At 41.1% G+C, this 16,334-nt stretch overlaps 2 protein-coding genes across 2 annotated transcripts; one reads left to right on the top strand and one right to left on the bottom strand.

Annotated features, from left to right (window-relative positions):
* Positions 1 to 2,065: 2,065 nt before the first annotated feature.
* pygl (phosphorylase, glycogen, liver) lies at positions 2,066 to 11,513 on the top strand. The gene is made up of 20 exons (XM_079286753.1): positions 2,066 to 2,348; positions 3,045 to 3,146; positions 3,303 to 3,381; positions 3,725 to 3,828; positions 4,553 to 4,684; positions 4,934 to 5,045; positions 5,293 to 5,375; positions 5,576 to 5,713; positions 6,191 to 6,283; positions 6,642 to 6,788; positions 6,888 to 7,051; positions 7,914 to 8,028; positions 8,243 to 8,344; positions 8,851 to 8,998; positions 9,390 to 9,448; positions 9,544 to 9,685; positions 9,804 to 10,011; positions 10,093 to 10,227; positions 10,436 to 10,502; positions 10,858 to 11,513. Exons 1-20 carry the CDS (start codon positions 2,106 to 2,108, stop codon positions 11,044 to 11,046), a joined length of 2,562 nt encoding a protein of 853 aa, XP_079142879.1. The 5' UTR covers positions 2,066 to 2,105; the 3' UTR covers positions 11,047 to 11,513.
* Positions 11,514 to 11,547: 34 nt separating this feature from the next.
* LOC306790476 (lysophosphatidylserine lipase ABHD12-like) lies at positions 11,548 to 15,578 on the bottom strand. Its single transcript, XM_079286763.1, has 12 exons — positions 15,293 to 15,578; positions 14,207 to 14,309; positions 13,867 to 13,986; positions 13,649 to 13,679; positions 13,514 to 13,559; positions 13,114 to 13,243; positions 12,976 to 13,013; positions 12,782 to 12,861; positions 12,213 to 12,295; positions 11,999 to 12,077; positions 11,774 to 11,907; positions 11,548 to 11,680 (listed from the first exon to the last, which is right to left on the bottom strand). Exons 1-12 carry the CDS (start codon positions 15,393 to 15,395, stop codon positions 11,653 to 11,655), a joined length of 975 nt encoding a protein of 324 aa, XP_079142889.1. The 5' UTR covers positions 15,396 to 15,578; the 3' UTR covers positions 11,548 to 11,652.
* Between the last annotated feature and the right edge of the window lie 756 nt (positions 15,579 to 16,334).

Raw genomic sequence — 16,334 nt, 5'->3', positions numbered from 1 at the left:
TGCTGAGTGTCTTTAGTTTTGAAAGGTATTTCATCACAAATCAAAGTATTGAAAGTAAATTGTCGAAAATTCATCGCAATCCATCCAATAGTTGGACGAGATGAGATATTTCAGTCTGGACCAAAGTGGTGGACCGATTCACATGGCGGTCCCCAGAGAGTTGTCAGGAGTAGGGCTAAAAAAGTAACTGAAGTCAAACTGTTGAGAGGTCAGTTTGAGGGAACTGTTGCCCTTCGAGTTGCCCAGAAACTTTTCCCAGTGCATCGTCTCCCTGGGAAGTACCGTACATGTCTAGCAAACGCATAAGGTGCTATCCTGTGTTTCAGCTTCATGGGTGTGCCTTTTCCCCTCTTCAGTACCAACAAGAGATGTGAAACTTTGCGACAAACTCGATTCATTGCTTCAGCAGAGTCAACTGTAACATCTGTGATGCCTGACTTCACCTGCTGCTACTTATTTTTTCTAACGGCAAAAGGGCAAACTCAACAATAACCATGTTTGTTATGAATATAATAACCACAGTATCGAAGGGGAGATTACAGTCAGGTGTCTTTCCTAACTTTATAAATCCTCTGATTTTATTTCCCCTGGATTAATATTGATTGTATATAATCTAGTAGTGAGGTATGGCTGCACACAGTAAACTATATAATTTTCAGTATGATATGTGCATGTGTTCTGACAGTGATAAACCAAACGACTTCAGCGTTCAGCAAGTTGCACGGCCTTTGCTGCAAGGCTGGATTCAAGCTTTGATTTATGCGACATTTAATTGGTGGTTTTTCAATTTGAGCCTTTTCTCCGGCCGTAATTATAATAATAAAATTACAAAAGCAGCCCATTCAGCAGAAGGTCACTAGACTTTGATTCATTCAGAGACAAGTGCAGCCATTATCACAGCATTACACAACCTCAGATTCCAGGACAAATAAACAGAATGGCTTTGATTCAGCAAAATAGTTCATCAAAGGGATTCTACACATGATGACACACACGTCTGTTACTTTTCAACGCAAATTATCTTCTCGTTGAACATTTTCCTTGTCAAATAAGTGGTCATATCTTTTGAAAAATAACATAAATGTGTGTTTCTGCACTGGACATATGACGGGGATGATTTTAAAAAGTGTTCGATTGTAACATTTATGATTTCTAAACCAACCAAATCCACTTTATAGATATTAAACTTCGACATGGGGATCATTTAAAGTCCATCATACAGCCTCGTCAAACTTTTATGAATAAATTATAAATTACACACAGTCGCTGGGCGACACTGGGTGTTATATATCCAAATGTACATACATAAATGGGTGTGTGTGAGTGTGTGTGTGTGTGTGTTACCTACATTATAACCTCATTTTAACTCCAAAGTGATTCTTTTTAACCTGTTTGATCCGAGGTGGAATATCATCACTCGCTATTATTATTTACAATGATGCTGAAATATGTCTATGGAGAATTTTATGAACATGAAATGAACCTTGTTATAACTTTTATTTGAACACAGCAGGATTATTATGATTATATGTCTATCATTGCCATATTACTGCTATTATTATGATGAACTGAAGTGTAAAATGAGCCTCTGTGTTTTTTTGTGTGTGTGAATATTCAATAAATAGGTGTCAACGAGGTCCTAGTTTGTCTGTCTGTCTGTATTTTACTGTCTCACAACAGCGAATCAAAGTAGATTTATTGTGTTTTTTTCAGTTGAAACCCCTTCTACACACAGGTGATCCCCATTTTATCTAATTATGGTCTATATATCCTTGTATCTATCTATCTATCTATCTATATATGTATGTATATATATAAATGTGGGCAAAAAATAATAAGAATATGCAATACAACATGACTGTACGGACTTGTTCTTACTTAACCTGCATAAAGCTGTCAGTCCTTCTATCTGTAGTCTCTTTGTACACCTCTTCCTGCTCAGCGGGGGCCGGCCGGTGGAAACACCCTCCCCCTGCACTCACCAATGAAAAGCAGCAAAAGGAGGAGACTGCTGCATGAAAATGTGCCACCATCTTACCTTTCAAATTCACTCCCAGCCAGGACAGCTTGACAGAAAGACACAGGACAGACCCGCTGGCCCGAGCATGGCGACACCACTCACCGACCAGGAGAAGCGCAAGCAGATCAGCATTCGGGGGATTGTGGGGGTGGAGAATGTTGCAGAGCTGAAGAAAGGATTCAATCGTCACCTGCACTTCACCCTGGTGAAAGACAGAAACATTGCAACACCCAGGGATTACTACTTTGCCCTGGCTCACACAGTGAGAGATCACCTGGTGGGGAGATGGATCAGAACGCAGCAGTTTTACTATGAAGCAGACCCAAAGGTAAAAAAAAAACAAAAGTCAAATGCAGCTAAACGACATCTCAAACTGTAAACCTACAGTATATGTATATGTAACTGCGAAACACGACAAGGAATCTAAAAAGAAAGAAACTACGTACGTAACGTAAAGTACGTTTGAAAGAGTTTGAGGAATCCTGAAACCTACAAATATATTTTAGGCTTTGATATGTTTCAGACTGTCCCAAAATGTAAATATTTCTCATGTAGATGACATTTGAACTACCTTTTTATAATACATGTTCTATCTTAAAGTACAAATATAATCTATTCTGCTCATTTGCACTGCATTTTGTCTTGGAAGAAAACCATGTAATATTTCTTAAGAGCCTATTTTTAAGAGTGTATATTTTGTTTATTTATGGGAAGTAGTCTTGTGCAATTTTTTTTTTTTTTTTTTTTTCTGTTCTAAAAAAACTTTCCAGAATTACAAGAGGTTCAGTGTTTTTAAGTCATTGCATCATGTTTACACCGCTAGGAAAATGTTTGCTTGTTCCAGTTTAATTGAGTTACTGCTCGGCTCTCAACTGCATTTTCTGCCCCTTCAAGTCACAACCAAAGAAAGTATATCACAAATATTCATTTGTCGTTTCATTTTTGATCCGCACAATCTCTGACAAGATTGAGCCTGTGCTGAGAAACGTGTGTTTTTTTTGTCTTCTTCTCTCCACATGTCCAGAGGGTGTATTATCTGTCTCTGGAGTTCTACATGGGCAGGACGCTCCAAAACACCATGATCAACCTGGGGCTGCAGAACGCCTGCGATGAAGCCATCTACCAGGTCAGACTCACGTTAACAGGAAATAGAGGCCATCGGCAACCACAAACGCACATATTCAACACTCATAATGACTTTGCTAGTCTTGATAACCTTTTGCTTTTGCATAAAAAAAAAAAAAAAGTCAACAGTAGGCTTGTGTGTGCCCCTCTGCTGTAGCTCGGCCTGGACATGGAGGAGCTGGAGGAGATGGAGGAGGATGCCGGTCTGGGGAACGGAGGCCTGGGCAGACTGGCAGGTAAAACAATTGTGCAGAGGGAAAGAAATGGAAAAGAAGGCTTTTTAATATAGCTTTTAAACTGACAGTGAATGAGTCAAAAACAAATACAAAAAGGCAAACAGGTTATCTCTCTTGTAACAATACTCCATTATCATTTTCAGGCTATGTTGGCAGTTTGCCGTCAAATACCTCTGTGTGCCTGTTGAATGTTTTATGCAAATTGCAGCCACAGACATGTTGCAACAAAATGAGCATTACGCAAACAAACTGTCATTCTGTGTCTCAATTCAGCCCTGTAGAGTTGGTATTTTTGATTTTATGTTTAATTATGAAGTGGGGTTTTTTATTTTTATGCACACAGCTTGTTTCTTGGATTCGATGGCCACCTTGGGTCTTGCAGCGTACGGTTATGGCATTCGATATGAATATGGAATCTTTAACCAGAAGATAAGAGACGGCTGTCAGGTAACTGCAGCTGAATAATGTGTTTTTCTACAAATGTCAGTTCATCAAAACGCCATTGATCAACTCTTTAACCTTCAAAATACAGTCTTCTAATAGTTCTAGTTCAGAGATCCTTTCTTATCTTTAAAATTCAGGATTATGTTGTTGACCCATGTTCATGCTGTTTGTGGTCCGAGTGGAGCGGGGCCAAAGTAGACATCAATTAGGTCAGAATACATCAGAAGCTAATCATTAACAGGAACTTCCATGCACTACAGTGGTGCAAGAGCTGGTGCTGGTTGGTTTTAAATGAAAATACATATTGCATATCATGTGATAAGAGAGCCCCCAAACTAAAGACTTTTGCCCTTTTGAATTCTCCTGTTTATTTGCTGTTCAAGACCTTCAGTGTAAACATGCACTCCTGAACACTGACCTGGATTTAAACACTGGGGTGGATGAACCTGTTTAATCCCTGCTGCTAGTGGACAGTAACTGCATTGAAAGGTGGTGCTTTTTACTGTAATGTGATCCTGACTGGGCTCGATGTAACTTTGTAACTTGATTAAGTCACAAAAGGGAAGTTTTTCTTCCCTCCCTCTGCTGCAGTCAGAGGTCGGATAAGGTAGACATCACTACATTATTGGTTTGCTCAATACCTCTTCTTTCTATCTGGACGCCTGCTACTCCATCATGTAATATCGTATACAGCATGTTTATCTTCACTCTATCTGACATATTGTAGGTGGAGGAGGCAGATGATTGGCTGAGGCATGGAAACCCGTGGGAGAAAGCCCGTCCGGAGTACATGTTGCCAGTTCACTACTATGGACGGGTAGAGGAGACAAAAGATGGCTCCAAATGGGTCGACACTCAGGTACTGAAGAAGAGTTTAGACGACTCCAAAAAATGACCAAAAATAGACACAAATATCTACGCAGAGGTGCAAAGCATCTACAAAGAGGCTTTATGCTATTTTGAGTTACAAATGGCAGCTATTCATTGATGTTATCACACATTGACTGTCATTTCTTTTATTCCGTTCAAAAGCCTCTAAAGCTGCCTCTGGGTGAGATAACAGGCTTTTATTCTGCTGACTCACTGTTTTCCCTTTTCATTCATGCAGGTAGTTTTGGCGATGCCCTACGACACGCCCATCCCCGGCTACATGAACAACACTGTAAACACCATGAGGCTGTGGTCCGCCCGTGCCCCCAACGATTTCAACTTGAGAGACTGTGAGTTCTGATGTAAACCCCACTTTTGCAAAACGGTTTGTGTTTCCTTTTAGTTTTCAACACACACTTTACAAGGAAGAAGGAAACTGCTGCAACACTGGCGCCTTGCATGAAGATGTCTGTGTTGCCAAATGGCTCAAATGTTGTGGTTTCTTTGCTTCTGGTGTTTAAATTTGACTTTATATCATCTTATTTATATAAATATTATAGCGTCAGTGTAACTAAAATGCACTTCATCTGTCTGTAGTCAATGTTGGAGATTACATCCAGGCTGTTCTGGACAGAAATCTGGCGGAGAACATCTCCCGTGTTCTTTATCCCAATGACAATGTAAGTTGACTGTTTTTCCATGAAGCACATATATTGACGTGTGTATATATGCAAAACACATTTTAGGTTGATACTGATTGATTGCCTGAATATTTTTGCATCACAAGATCATCTTCTCCAGTGTTTGACACTGAAAATCGGTCCAAAAAATGTCTGCTGTGCTAAAGGCGTGGTCTCTCTGTGGTCTTTACGTGTTGTAGTTCTTTGAAGGAAAAGAACTTCGTCTGAAGCAGGAGTACTTTGTTGTGGCGGCCACACTCCAAGACATCATCCGCCGCTTCAAAACCACCAAGAAGGGCGGTCCTGGCCGAACCTCCTTCGAGAGCTTCCCGGAAAAAGTAAGCTTCAAAAGACAAAAGAGTGGAGAGGGTCAAGTATTTGGAAATGGGTTACGTAACTTCTTCTCTATTGGCCAGAGGCAAACTGGTGGCAATTGCGGCAAGATCTTGACATCTTTTTGTCTTGTACAAATTTGTGGCGCAAGCTCATCTTCCTGATTTAAGGCCTGTAACTTACACAAACAAGGAAATTGCATTTTCAAAATAAAAGAGTAAAATGCACTCAAAAGAAACAAAAAGATAATTCATTACCCTGAAAAGTAGCATGTCATTTGCACAGCTTTGTCAACTGAAAACAGAATGCGTTACAATAACGGCAGACATGATGTTTTGTAGCGCCACGTGAGAAACCCTGTAGATATAATTTTGTGTCTTCAATTCAAAGGTATTTGAGATATTAAACGCCTGCTTTTCCTTTCAATGTTTTAAGTTATTAATACGATATAAGCTGACGGTACAGAATGTCGTGTTTTCCAGGTCGCCATCCAGTTGAATGACACTCATCCTGCCATGGCCATCCCCGAGCTGATGAGGATCTTTATTGACATTGAGAAACTCGACTGGGACACGGTGGGTGACAGTTCGATTTGGTCGATTTGAAGTCAACTGGTTTGCTCACTGAGTCGGTCAAGCGCGGGAATAAATAAGGAAGTCCTAGCAAGTAATACAGAGGAAGTTAAAGAACTCAGCATGACAAGTGAAACGGATATTCCTGTGTTGCGTAATGATCATGCACAATGGAGAAAGTCAGGTAGGTTAAGACATAAAAACCCAGGTAGTTTGTTAATGCAACATTTGTTCTGTAAAGTAGCTCAGACATGGCGGGAAGGGACGATATCAGGAAACCGGTAGACTTAGATTAGGTTGCGAGTCGTTCCAAAGCTCAAGTGTGATGTATAATCAGAGAAAATAAACTCCTCCTCTGCAGGCCTGGGACCTTACTGTACGCACCTTCGCCTACACCAACCACACAGTCCTCCCCGAGGCTCTGGAGCGCTGGCCTGTGGAGCTGCTGGAGAACCTGCTGCCCAGACACCTGCAGATCATCTACCGCATCAACCAGGTCCACCTCGATGTACGTGCAGCGGCTCGGACACGGCAGAAAGACAAAGGCTGCGTTTTATTCACTGAACTGGCCTGTGACGCATCATGTGACTCTGATCTCTCTCTGCAGAGGATTGCGGCTCTCTATCCAGACGACATGGAGAAGCTGAGGAAAATGTCTCTGATTGAAGAAGATGGATGCAAGAGGGTGAACATGGCGCACCTGTGCATCGTGGGATCTCACGCTGTCAACGGAGTCGCCCAGATACACTCCAACATCATCAAGACTGACGTGTAAGCCTCTTTTCTCACACACACACACACACACACACACACACACCGCTTCAAAACATAAATCTGTGTACAAAATAATGGACTGTACTGACTTAAGGAAGCAGACTGCTAAAACAATTGCTGAACACCACATGAGTGCGACCTCATAGATAACCACAGGATTGAGCCATCTCCTCCGTTACACACTCTGAACAATAACTGTGTGATGGGAGCTTGAAAGGCAGGACTGCTGTTAGGAAACCAAGATGCAAAGACACGGAACAACAACAAACAAACCGCTGAAAACCTCCCAGAGCTGTGAGAAATGCATATTACCTGATGAGTCGGCCATCTTTGTTATTATGGTAAAGCCCCACCAGTGTTTTTGCATGTTTTAGTGTATTTACTGCAAATCACATTTACATCACAGTTGTCTTTATTAATTTTTTTAAATCCATTGTGAGTTACAAAGGTCAGCAAATGTTATGGATAAGGAGGTAAAACCAACATGGTGGTATGCCTCTTTAACTACCTGAAACTCATATATCCACTATTTAGATCATTCCATTATTTTGTCCATGATGGACCAGATTATAGTGTATTTTTTTTAAAATTATAAAGCAGGTCTATGTGCTATATAAATACTATAAAAGTATCAAAATGCTCAATCCATGGAGAAATACACTCTTATTCAGAAACTGTCTCAGAAACTGTCTTTCAAACGAGTCCTCAGGCTTTCTGTACGGTTGTGATGTCACAGCGGTTCAGACTGAGGGTGACTTCAGGTCCAGACAGGCAGTGAAACTGTATGAACCTGGAAATTAGCAGAACATGTCTCCTTTTAGGTTCTTCCTGAAGAACATTTCACTTTCTTCTTCTCCAGATTTCGTCATTTCAGTGAACTCGAACCGGAGAAGTTTCAGAACAAGACCAACGGCATCACTCCCAGACGCTGGCTGCTGCTCTGCAACCCCGGACTGGCTGAGCTCATAGCCGAGGTCTCTTTGCGCTGCCTCAGCAGTAAATAAATGATCTAGTGCCAGGAGACGCTGTAGCGAATCCTCAATAATATACTCTCCAGCTGTCGTGTGATCGAATCTTTGCTTAGCTTTTACAGTCAAATGTCCAGATGTATATATGCGGTGCAGTGGAGTAAACGCTGTCCGTTTGTTTTGCCCACATATTATCGTGACGGTTTAATGTCTCTCTCAGGTCATTGGGGAGGATTATGTGAAGGACCTCAGCCAGCTACGGAAGCTGAATGACTTTGTTGACGATGTTGCCCTCATCCGAGATGTCTCTAGAGTGAAACAGGTAACGAAGTACAATCTTTAAGTACTTTACTTATTTCCATTTTCAGTTGTTGCATACCTCTATTCCACTGTGTCAATATATTTAGAAGCTTTGTCTGGTATGAAAGTAGTTCATCTGTATTGATAAGTCTCTCCTAGCATAGGGGTTCCTGTTTTTATGTAACTGATGATTGCATGAGGTTGCCATACATGCATAGTGGAGGCTTTGTCCTAAATGTCCTGTCACACCGTGAATCTAAACAATTGAACATGAATAACAAGGGGCCATTTCCGTGTGTGGCACAAACCATGGGTATCGTTGTTTATCATTCCTGCAAGTCATTACATGCAAAGTGACTACGATCTGATGTATTTTTTCAGAGCAGCGTCGTGTTTCGCAGCTTTAGAGTCAGTACGTGTCGGTACAGGCCAGACCTGTGATTCAGCAGCTCCGCCTCGATGAATAAACACCCCCCCCCCCTTTTTTTTTTTGTTTGTCAAGTCACGTCGTTCTGATTTTTCTCACAGGACAACAAGGTGAAATTCGCCCAGTACCTGGAGAAAGAGTACAGGGTGAAGATAAACCCGTCGTCCATGTTCGACGTCCACGTGAAGAGAATCCACGAGTACAAGCGGCAGGTCCTCAACTGCCTGCACATCATCACCATGTACAACCGTATGTGACCGACTCATTACTAAGTGCCAGAAGCAGTATACCAGTTTCACCAGCAACAGCTGTGAGCGCTAAATTACATGACACAATCTGACATGCCTTGACGTGGAGGACCAAAAAAACACAAATGTCAAACTGCTGGTGGTGATAATTGAAAAGTCAGCAGATCTCTCCCCCCCCCCCAAAGTCTGTAGGATTCATCCTCTGTAGACCATGAACGCCTGTACAAAATACCACTTCCTGGTGTTGTGTAACCCACGTAGTGATTTGAGAAGTAATAGTATGTTAAAATCAATCCCCTGACTTATTTGTAGTCGATGCAGAGACGTGAGAAATGGTGCTGTAATGTGTGGATTTGTCACTTTTAATAAGTGTCATTTCTTTGTTTCCAAAGGCATCAGAATGAACCCCACTGCACCCTTTGTCCCACGAACGGTGATCATCGGGGGAAAGGTACCCGCTCAGTCGCAGCACAGATGAAGTCCAGTAACCAGGCCAAGAGTGGTGTGATGTTTTACAGCAAGTCTGTCTCCTGTCGCCCTCTGCAGGCTGCTCCTGGGTATCACATGGCGAAGAAGATCATCAGGCTCATCACCTCAGTGGGTGATGTGGTGAATAATGACCCTGTGGTGGGAAACAAGCTGAAGGTCATCTTCCTGGAGAACTACAGGGTCTCTCTCGCAGAGAAAGGTACTGTCGCCTTTCATTTACACCTGCAACAAGCGCACAATTTGAAGGGATAAATTTCATAAATCCTAAAAGAGAAGGACAGTTCACCAAATAACGTGACCGATCTGCTCTCCCTCAGTGATACCTGCCACAGATCTGTCGGAGCAGATCTCCACTGCCGGCACTGAAGCTTCAGGAACAGGAAACATGAAGTTCATGCTGAACGGAGCTCTGACCATCGGCACCATGGACGGAGCCAACGTGGAGATGGCCGAGGAGGCCGGAGAGGAGAACGTGTTCATCTTCGGCATGAGGGTGGAGGACGTGGCTGAAATGGACAAAAGGGGGTAACTGAGTCAGTTTTTTACATTTTGTGGCTCTTTTTATGTTGTCAAAACAATATTAACTTGGGTCTTTTTTTTTTTTAGATATGATGCCATGTTGTACTACAATAGGATCCCAGAGCTGAAACATGTGATGGATCAGATCACGAGTGGATATTTCAGCCCCAAAAATCCAGATCTTTTCAAAGACCTCACTGACATGCTCTTCAAATTTGACCGGTGAGCAACACGCTGATATATATTCTTCACTTTCCACTCCAGTTCCAGTCACTTTAAGTTAATTAATTCAACTTTTTTTTTAAACATTTTATATGAGAAACAAAGGTCACAGTACTGCTGATTGTTTTTTCTTCTTCTAATGATTGATGTCAAACCCTTGTAGACTTGTAGACTTGACGTATTTATTCTCCCTTGTCTCTCGCCGCAGTTTCAAAGTGTTTGCAGACTTTGAGGACTACATTACATGCCAGGAGAAAGTCAGCCAGCTCTATCAGGTAACAAGTCCGACCAGAGACGGACTAAATCGAACTTGTCAGGAGGAATATTTATTATATTTTGCTTTCTTTCTTTTTTTTTTGACTTTGTTTTCTTTGACTTTGTTGATTTATTTCCTTTCCTGATTTACTTACTTACATTTTATTTAATTTCTTTTTTTTTGGTAGCATTTAAATAGTTATTACAAAGAACTTTGTAAAAGGCAACATAAAATTCTCAAAATGAACTAGAAACACAAAATGGTCAAGCAGGAAGAAAAAGAAAAAAAAACAATTGCATGAAGAATTATCACAAAGACTACAAACCTACAGAAGATATAAAACCTATAATATATATTTTATTCTTCTCTAAAAGAATCCAACGGAGTGGACGAAGATGGTGATCAGGAACATCGCTGCCACAGGGAAGTTCTCCAGCGACAGAACCATCACAGAGTACGCCACCGAGGTGTGGGGCGTCGAGCCGACCGACCTGAAGATCCCACCGCCGAATGAGCCGAGAGAGGCCATCGACGAAACGGCCAGAGCTCTGAAGAAAAGATGAGGCTGTCTCACAACCACGAGCTGCCTTCAAGTTTACAAATCATTTCCTGTTCCTTTCCCCTTCTGGCTTTTTTTCCTACAAGTCACTGAATTATTATTTAGTTTTTCAAGAAATGTGGGTGTTTCAGAAATCACATCTGCACCAGTTTAAATTTTCTGATCACTTTTTTTTTTTTATTGTGAAAGTACTTGCACAAAATGTCTGTTACAGTCCTTCAGCACCAACACATACAGAAAATCCAGAGTCAGTGTGGAGTGCGAGGTCAAATCATTCCTTCATATTTGACATCTCAGGAATCCAGTAGGACGTCTGTAACAGAGCAGCTGACTAAACAGATTTTCTTTATTACATTCCTGCCACTTCATGCTGCAAGTTCTGCGAGACAAAGCAGGCAGATTGACACACAAATATGAGTCCATATCAGTACAACTTGGCTAATAAAAGATACAAACCTACTTAATTTGTGATCTGCAGTATTTTTGTTCCAGTGTTTTCATTAAAGCGTAATGTAAAACAGTGCCATTGTTTTAGAGCAGATGCATGCATTTTGTGACAAAAATAAAGTTGGAATCTATTATTTACTTCTCTGGAGGAGGAAGAGACGATCTATTGACTCAGGTTTTGTAGAAATTTCCTGCAACCGCAACAGAATATTACATTTATTTCCTGTTGATGCCTAAAGGAATTTTGGTGAAGGGAAAAACAAACACAGTAAACAACAACCTACCTGACAACATTTGCCAGATTGGGATCCAAGTAGATCTTATTGTGGGAGAATCCAAGATTTTCACCGTAGGAAATCATTTCAACCTGAACAGCTGTGTTGTATTCTTTCTGAGCCTGGAGGGATATCTCGTACAGCTGGGGACAAAAAAGTAATTCAACAAGGAAGCAGCAACACCCACTAGGAAATGAAGTAAACGGTCAAAGGAAGCGTTCATAATGACTTTACCTTCAGGCCCATGTGATGAGGTACAATATCATCATCCTCTGAATGCAGGATAAGTAGAGGGCTGGTCAGGGTCTTTACACTGGAGATGTTGGGGTCAAATATATATTAAGCACCATTTTATCATGTTCTGTTGCAGGTATCTGTATTTATTTGAAGGTTGGAAACCCTACAAAAGGAATACAACAAGTTTAGGCTTTTATTTAAGTGTACTTACTTTTTATCGCTAGCAAACACAATGTTGTTCATTGCCACAATGTTCCTAAGCAAGCTCTCAAATCCTGGAAGGAACATGTATACCTGGAGGAACACGGGGTACAAAGTGTGTTGAAATATTTAGCAATTTCCTGTGTACTGTAATAACGTACAAATACTTTCATAACAGAAATAGTTGTGTGGTTTAACATCCGTCAACTCTGTGGCTGTATCTCCGTATGGATGTAGATAAGCGGAAAACCTTTAATTGCAAATCAGTGATGAGAAGTGTTAAACGAGCTGCGTCAAGTGATTTTAACATGGTAAACATGTTTATATATTGGTATCTAAATAGATTTTTTATTTGAGGCCTTATTACTTTACTTATCGATTAAATAGATGAAGCCCTCTGACTTTTATTGCACGTCATCCCGCTTCTCTATCCCCAGTGTTCCTTATCACTCAGCCTCTGGACAATCTCAACTGTCTAATTACAAATGTCCTCATTCTTCTGAAACTAGAGAAAGTGTGTTTTCATGGAGTGGTAAACGTCCGGAGCGGCTGCAGACAGCCACAAATGTAACAACTCACCTTAGTGAGCGGATAGTTGACGACAACTTCTCCCATAGTTGTGAACGGAGCTTGAAGGATTAAAGCATCAACAACAGACCCTGATGTGTTTAAGAAAGTGTAACAAATGATTAGAAACCGAATAAACCAAAAATATGGATGGATAAGGTGTTAAATGATTCAAATCACTGTGACCGTTAAAGTCTTCAGCCCACCTTGTTCTTGGACTTTCACTGCAGTATTGGTTGCCACCCTACAAGAAAAAAAAAAGGAGTATGTCTTTCACATTTCACATCTTTCCAGATGTCTCTGTTGGCGTCATGGACAGTGGACGTTGCTCAAGGGCTACTGACCCAGTGCCGAGTGAGTGTCCCCACAGACAGACGGGGCCTCCTCTGCTGTGTTTCTTTACCCAGTGGAACAGGAAGAGGGCGTCACTGGTCAATCCAGCTTCACTTGGCTCCCCGGTGGAGTCTCCAAAACCTTTATTAGGAGACATACAAACCTTAAAATGATATACTATATATGAACTGACACCAATAACATATGTACTCTATTTTAGACCTAAATAAACAATCTACTACCAGTGTGTGTAATAATAACAGTAAAGATTGCATTTTTCTCTTCTCTTCTTATGGCAAAAGTAATGTGTCAATAATGTTTTCGAGTAATCCTCATAAAACTAGGACAAATCCACATGTGAACACATTTTATTTAGCAGAAATACGATCACATGAAGCATCAGCGTCTTACCTCGGTAGTCTAAAGATAAGACATGATACCCTGCAGCACTTAAAATCTGCAACACACAAAAACACTGAATTTGATCCAAAGCTGAAAGTCAAAACTGATCAAAACTGAAAAAAAGCTTTGAAAGAGAAACGGTACCTTCACCAGTTCCACTCTGTGATGTATGGCCCTGCACAAATGACATGAGAGCAATGAATACAAACAAACAAGTGGCTTTCAGACTCATTTACTTTGACCCACTCTGCATTGTGTGCATTGTGCCGGTGGATAAACCCAGGGGCCTGAGCAGTCACGTGTCACCCACTAAACCCATTAGGATCAATTCAAGAGTCCCTATCCTGCCGCTCTCATCCCACCTGGTCCCTAAGTTGCCATGGAGATAGATAATAACAGGGCGGCCGTCTCCCAGAGTTTCCCGGTACCACTCAGGGCTTCTCCCCATGGCCTCGTCCCATTGGCTGGCAGGGAGTGTATGCCTATGAGACAACAAAGACAGAGAGCGAGGGAGGAGAAAGTAAAAACAATAAAGGCTTGCGTTTCCAAGCATACAGTCGTTTTGCGATCTCGTGCAGATTAATGAGCAGATTGCGGTTCTATTCACTCAGGAGCCACTTGTACCGAATATGCACTCGCTCGTGGTATTTTCAAGCACTGATGCAATTCAAAGGACGAAACAGAAATCCGCAAATGACCTACCAGACACCCACTGAGACGCCCTCCTCTGTGTCCAGGTAGAAGTTGCATGTGTGGTTCAGCACGGCTTCAGGTCTGCTAAGGTCCACAAACAATGGAAACCTCACTGCAGCAGGCAAGAGCACACAAGGTCAGTAGGATTTTTGGTATTCAGGGAGTATTTTATCAAAGTGTATCACATAATATTTCATTGTATTGTCATTTAATGATCCATGTTATATTGTATTGCATTGTATCACATTAAATCGTATCACATTGCATCATATTGCATCATATGGTCTGGCATTGTATCGTAAAGAATAATGTATTGTGTTGTATCCAATCATTTCATGTTTCATTGTATCACATTGTATTGTATCAGATTGCATCATCTCATCTTGCTGTCTATCAAATGTAATCGTATTGAATCATATATTATTGCACTGTATCATAATATATTTATAATCAGACAGTTTCGCAAAGAATCATATCGTTTTGCATTGTATTTATACTGTATCGTGTTAACTATCGTAAATAAATATTTTCAGAAATTTAATATTTTGGAAAAGTAAGGACCAATCTCTGGCCACCACTTGTTCAGCTATATTTAAAATATTAATATATTTGTGACTTCATATCAAATCAAACTGTGAATATTTGTAGGTTTATGGGTCTTGTCTATTTATTGAACCTTTACACATATGAAATAGTACAATTTTCACAATGACAATAGTAAACGCTAAATGGACTTCGTGTTGTGCCTTTGTAGTCCAACCACTCAAAGCGCTTCACACTACATGTCATCATGCACGCTTTCACACACACACACACACACACACACACGCCTGCTGTACAGTGTGCAATAGTGTGATAACATAGATAGACTGACGTCATTTTCACTGCAACCAAAGCACATAACTTTAAGCTATTCCAGATGAACACCCTGCGTGTTTCTGCACAGACATTAGAATCGGAACATCATACATTCATTATCTTGAACAATGTAACTGCAACACCGCGCATGACCCCTTTGGTTACCTTATTAGCATTATGTTGCTCGAGCTTTTTTTTCTATTGATCATGTGGTGACTGGAAACACGCATTACTTACACAGGTGAGAGAAGATGATGTGGCCCAGGATCCAGGGGAACAGGTAGAGGATGACAGGCGCTGATGCGTAGACAGCGATCAGAAACAACGCAGCTCTCTTCATTCCTGCGTCAGGAGAAAGTACTTCCTATCTGTAGCAACAAATTTCAGTGTGCTCCCCTTTCCTTGTTTCAATGGTGGACTGAGAGAGAATGCAGCAGAGCTTTCGTCCTGACAGCATGAATGTTGGGAAACACAGAAGAAAATAGGTCAATGCTCAAGTGAAACTGACAATCCCCTCTGCTGCTAGTGCTTCACATTTGATACAGTGGGTCAAACACGCCAAGCTAAAGAACACACCCAGCTGACAGGCCACCGCTGCACGGCAAGGCATTGTGGGTATTGGAGTTCTTTGAACAGTGGCACTTGTGATATCACATGTAAAAATGGAAAAAATGAAAGTACTGGCCCTTAATTGCGTTATGTTATTATATTTTGGGATTATATATTATTGGTGCGTTGCTATACAGCTAAGCAAGATTTTAATGTCCTTTCTTTATATTTCCTCATATATTTCTTTGTAAGAGCAACTGCAAGGGAGAAACTCCCCCCAGGATCAGCGAGTATTCTGATTGTGATTATAGCTGGTGGTGGTGGGGTTCATTTGAAGTACTCTATATACTTCTGGGTAATCTGATGCATACATTTGTTGATCAGATGCCTTGTGTGTAAAAGCTTTACTTTCAAAGTATCTGCAGCCGCCAATCGAATGAAGTTGAGTATAAAGTAATCATTTTCTTTCTGAAATGTACAGCAGTGGAGTAGATGATGGAAATATTTTAAATGCCATTACATCACTGGGTTTAGAGTATTATTGTAGCCTCACAGACCAACCAGCACACATAGTGCCCAGGTCATAAGGTCCAGGGACATAAAAATGTCTCTAAAGAGGGAAATTTAAAAAAGCTTTCTGTTGGTTGTATGTTGGTTGTCCTATCCCAAAAGATGCAACTCTGTGCATTGTGTAATGTTTTGAGTAAGCAGCCTTCAGTTTTTTTGGGCA

This window comes from Melanostigma gelatinosum (assembly GCF_949748355.1).
Source record: "Melanostigma gelatinosum genome assembly, chromosome: 16".
NCBI classification, from domain to species: Eukaryota; Metazoa; Chordata; class Actinopteri; order Perciformes; family Zoarcidae; genus Melanostigma; species Melanostigma gelatinosum.
Note: the sequence above shows the minus strand (reverse complement) of the source record. Positions and strands in the feature narration are given on the sequence as shown.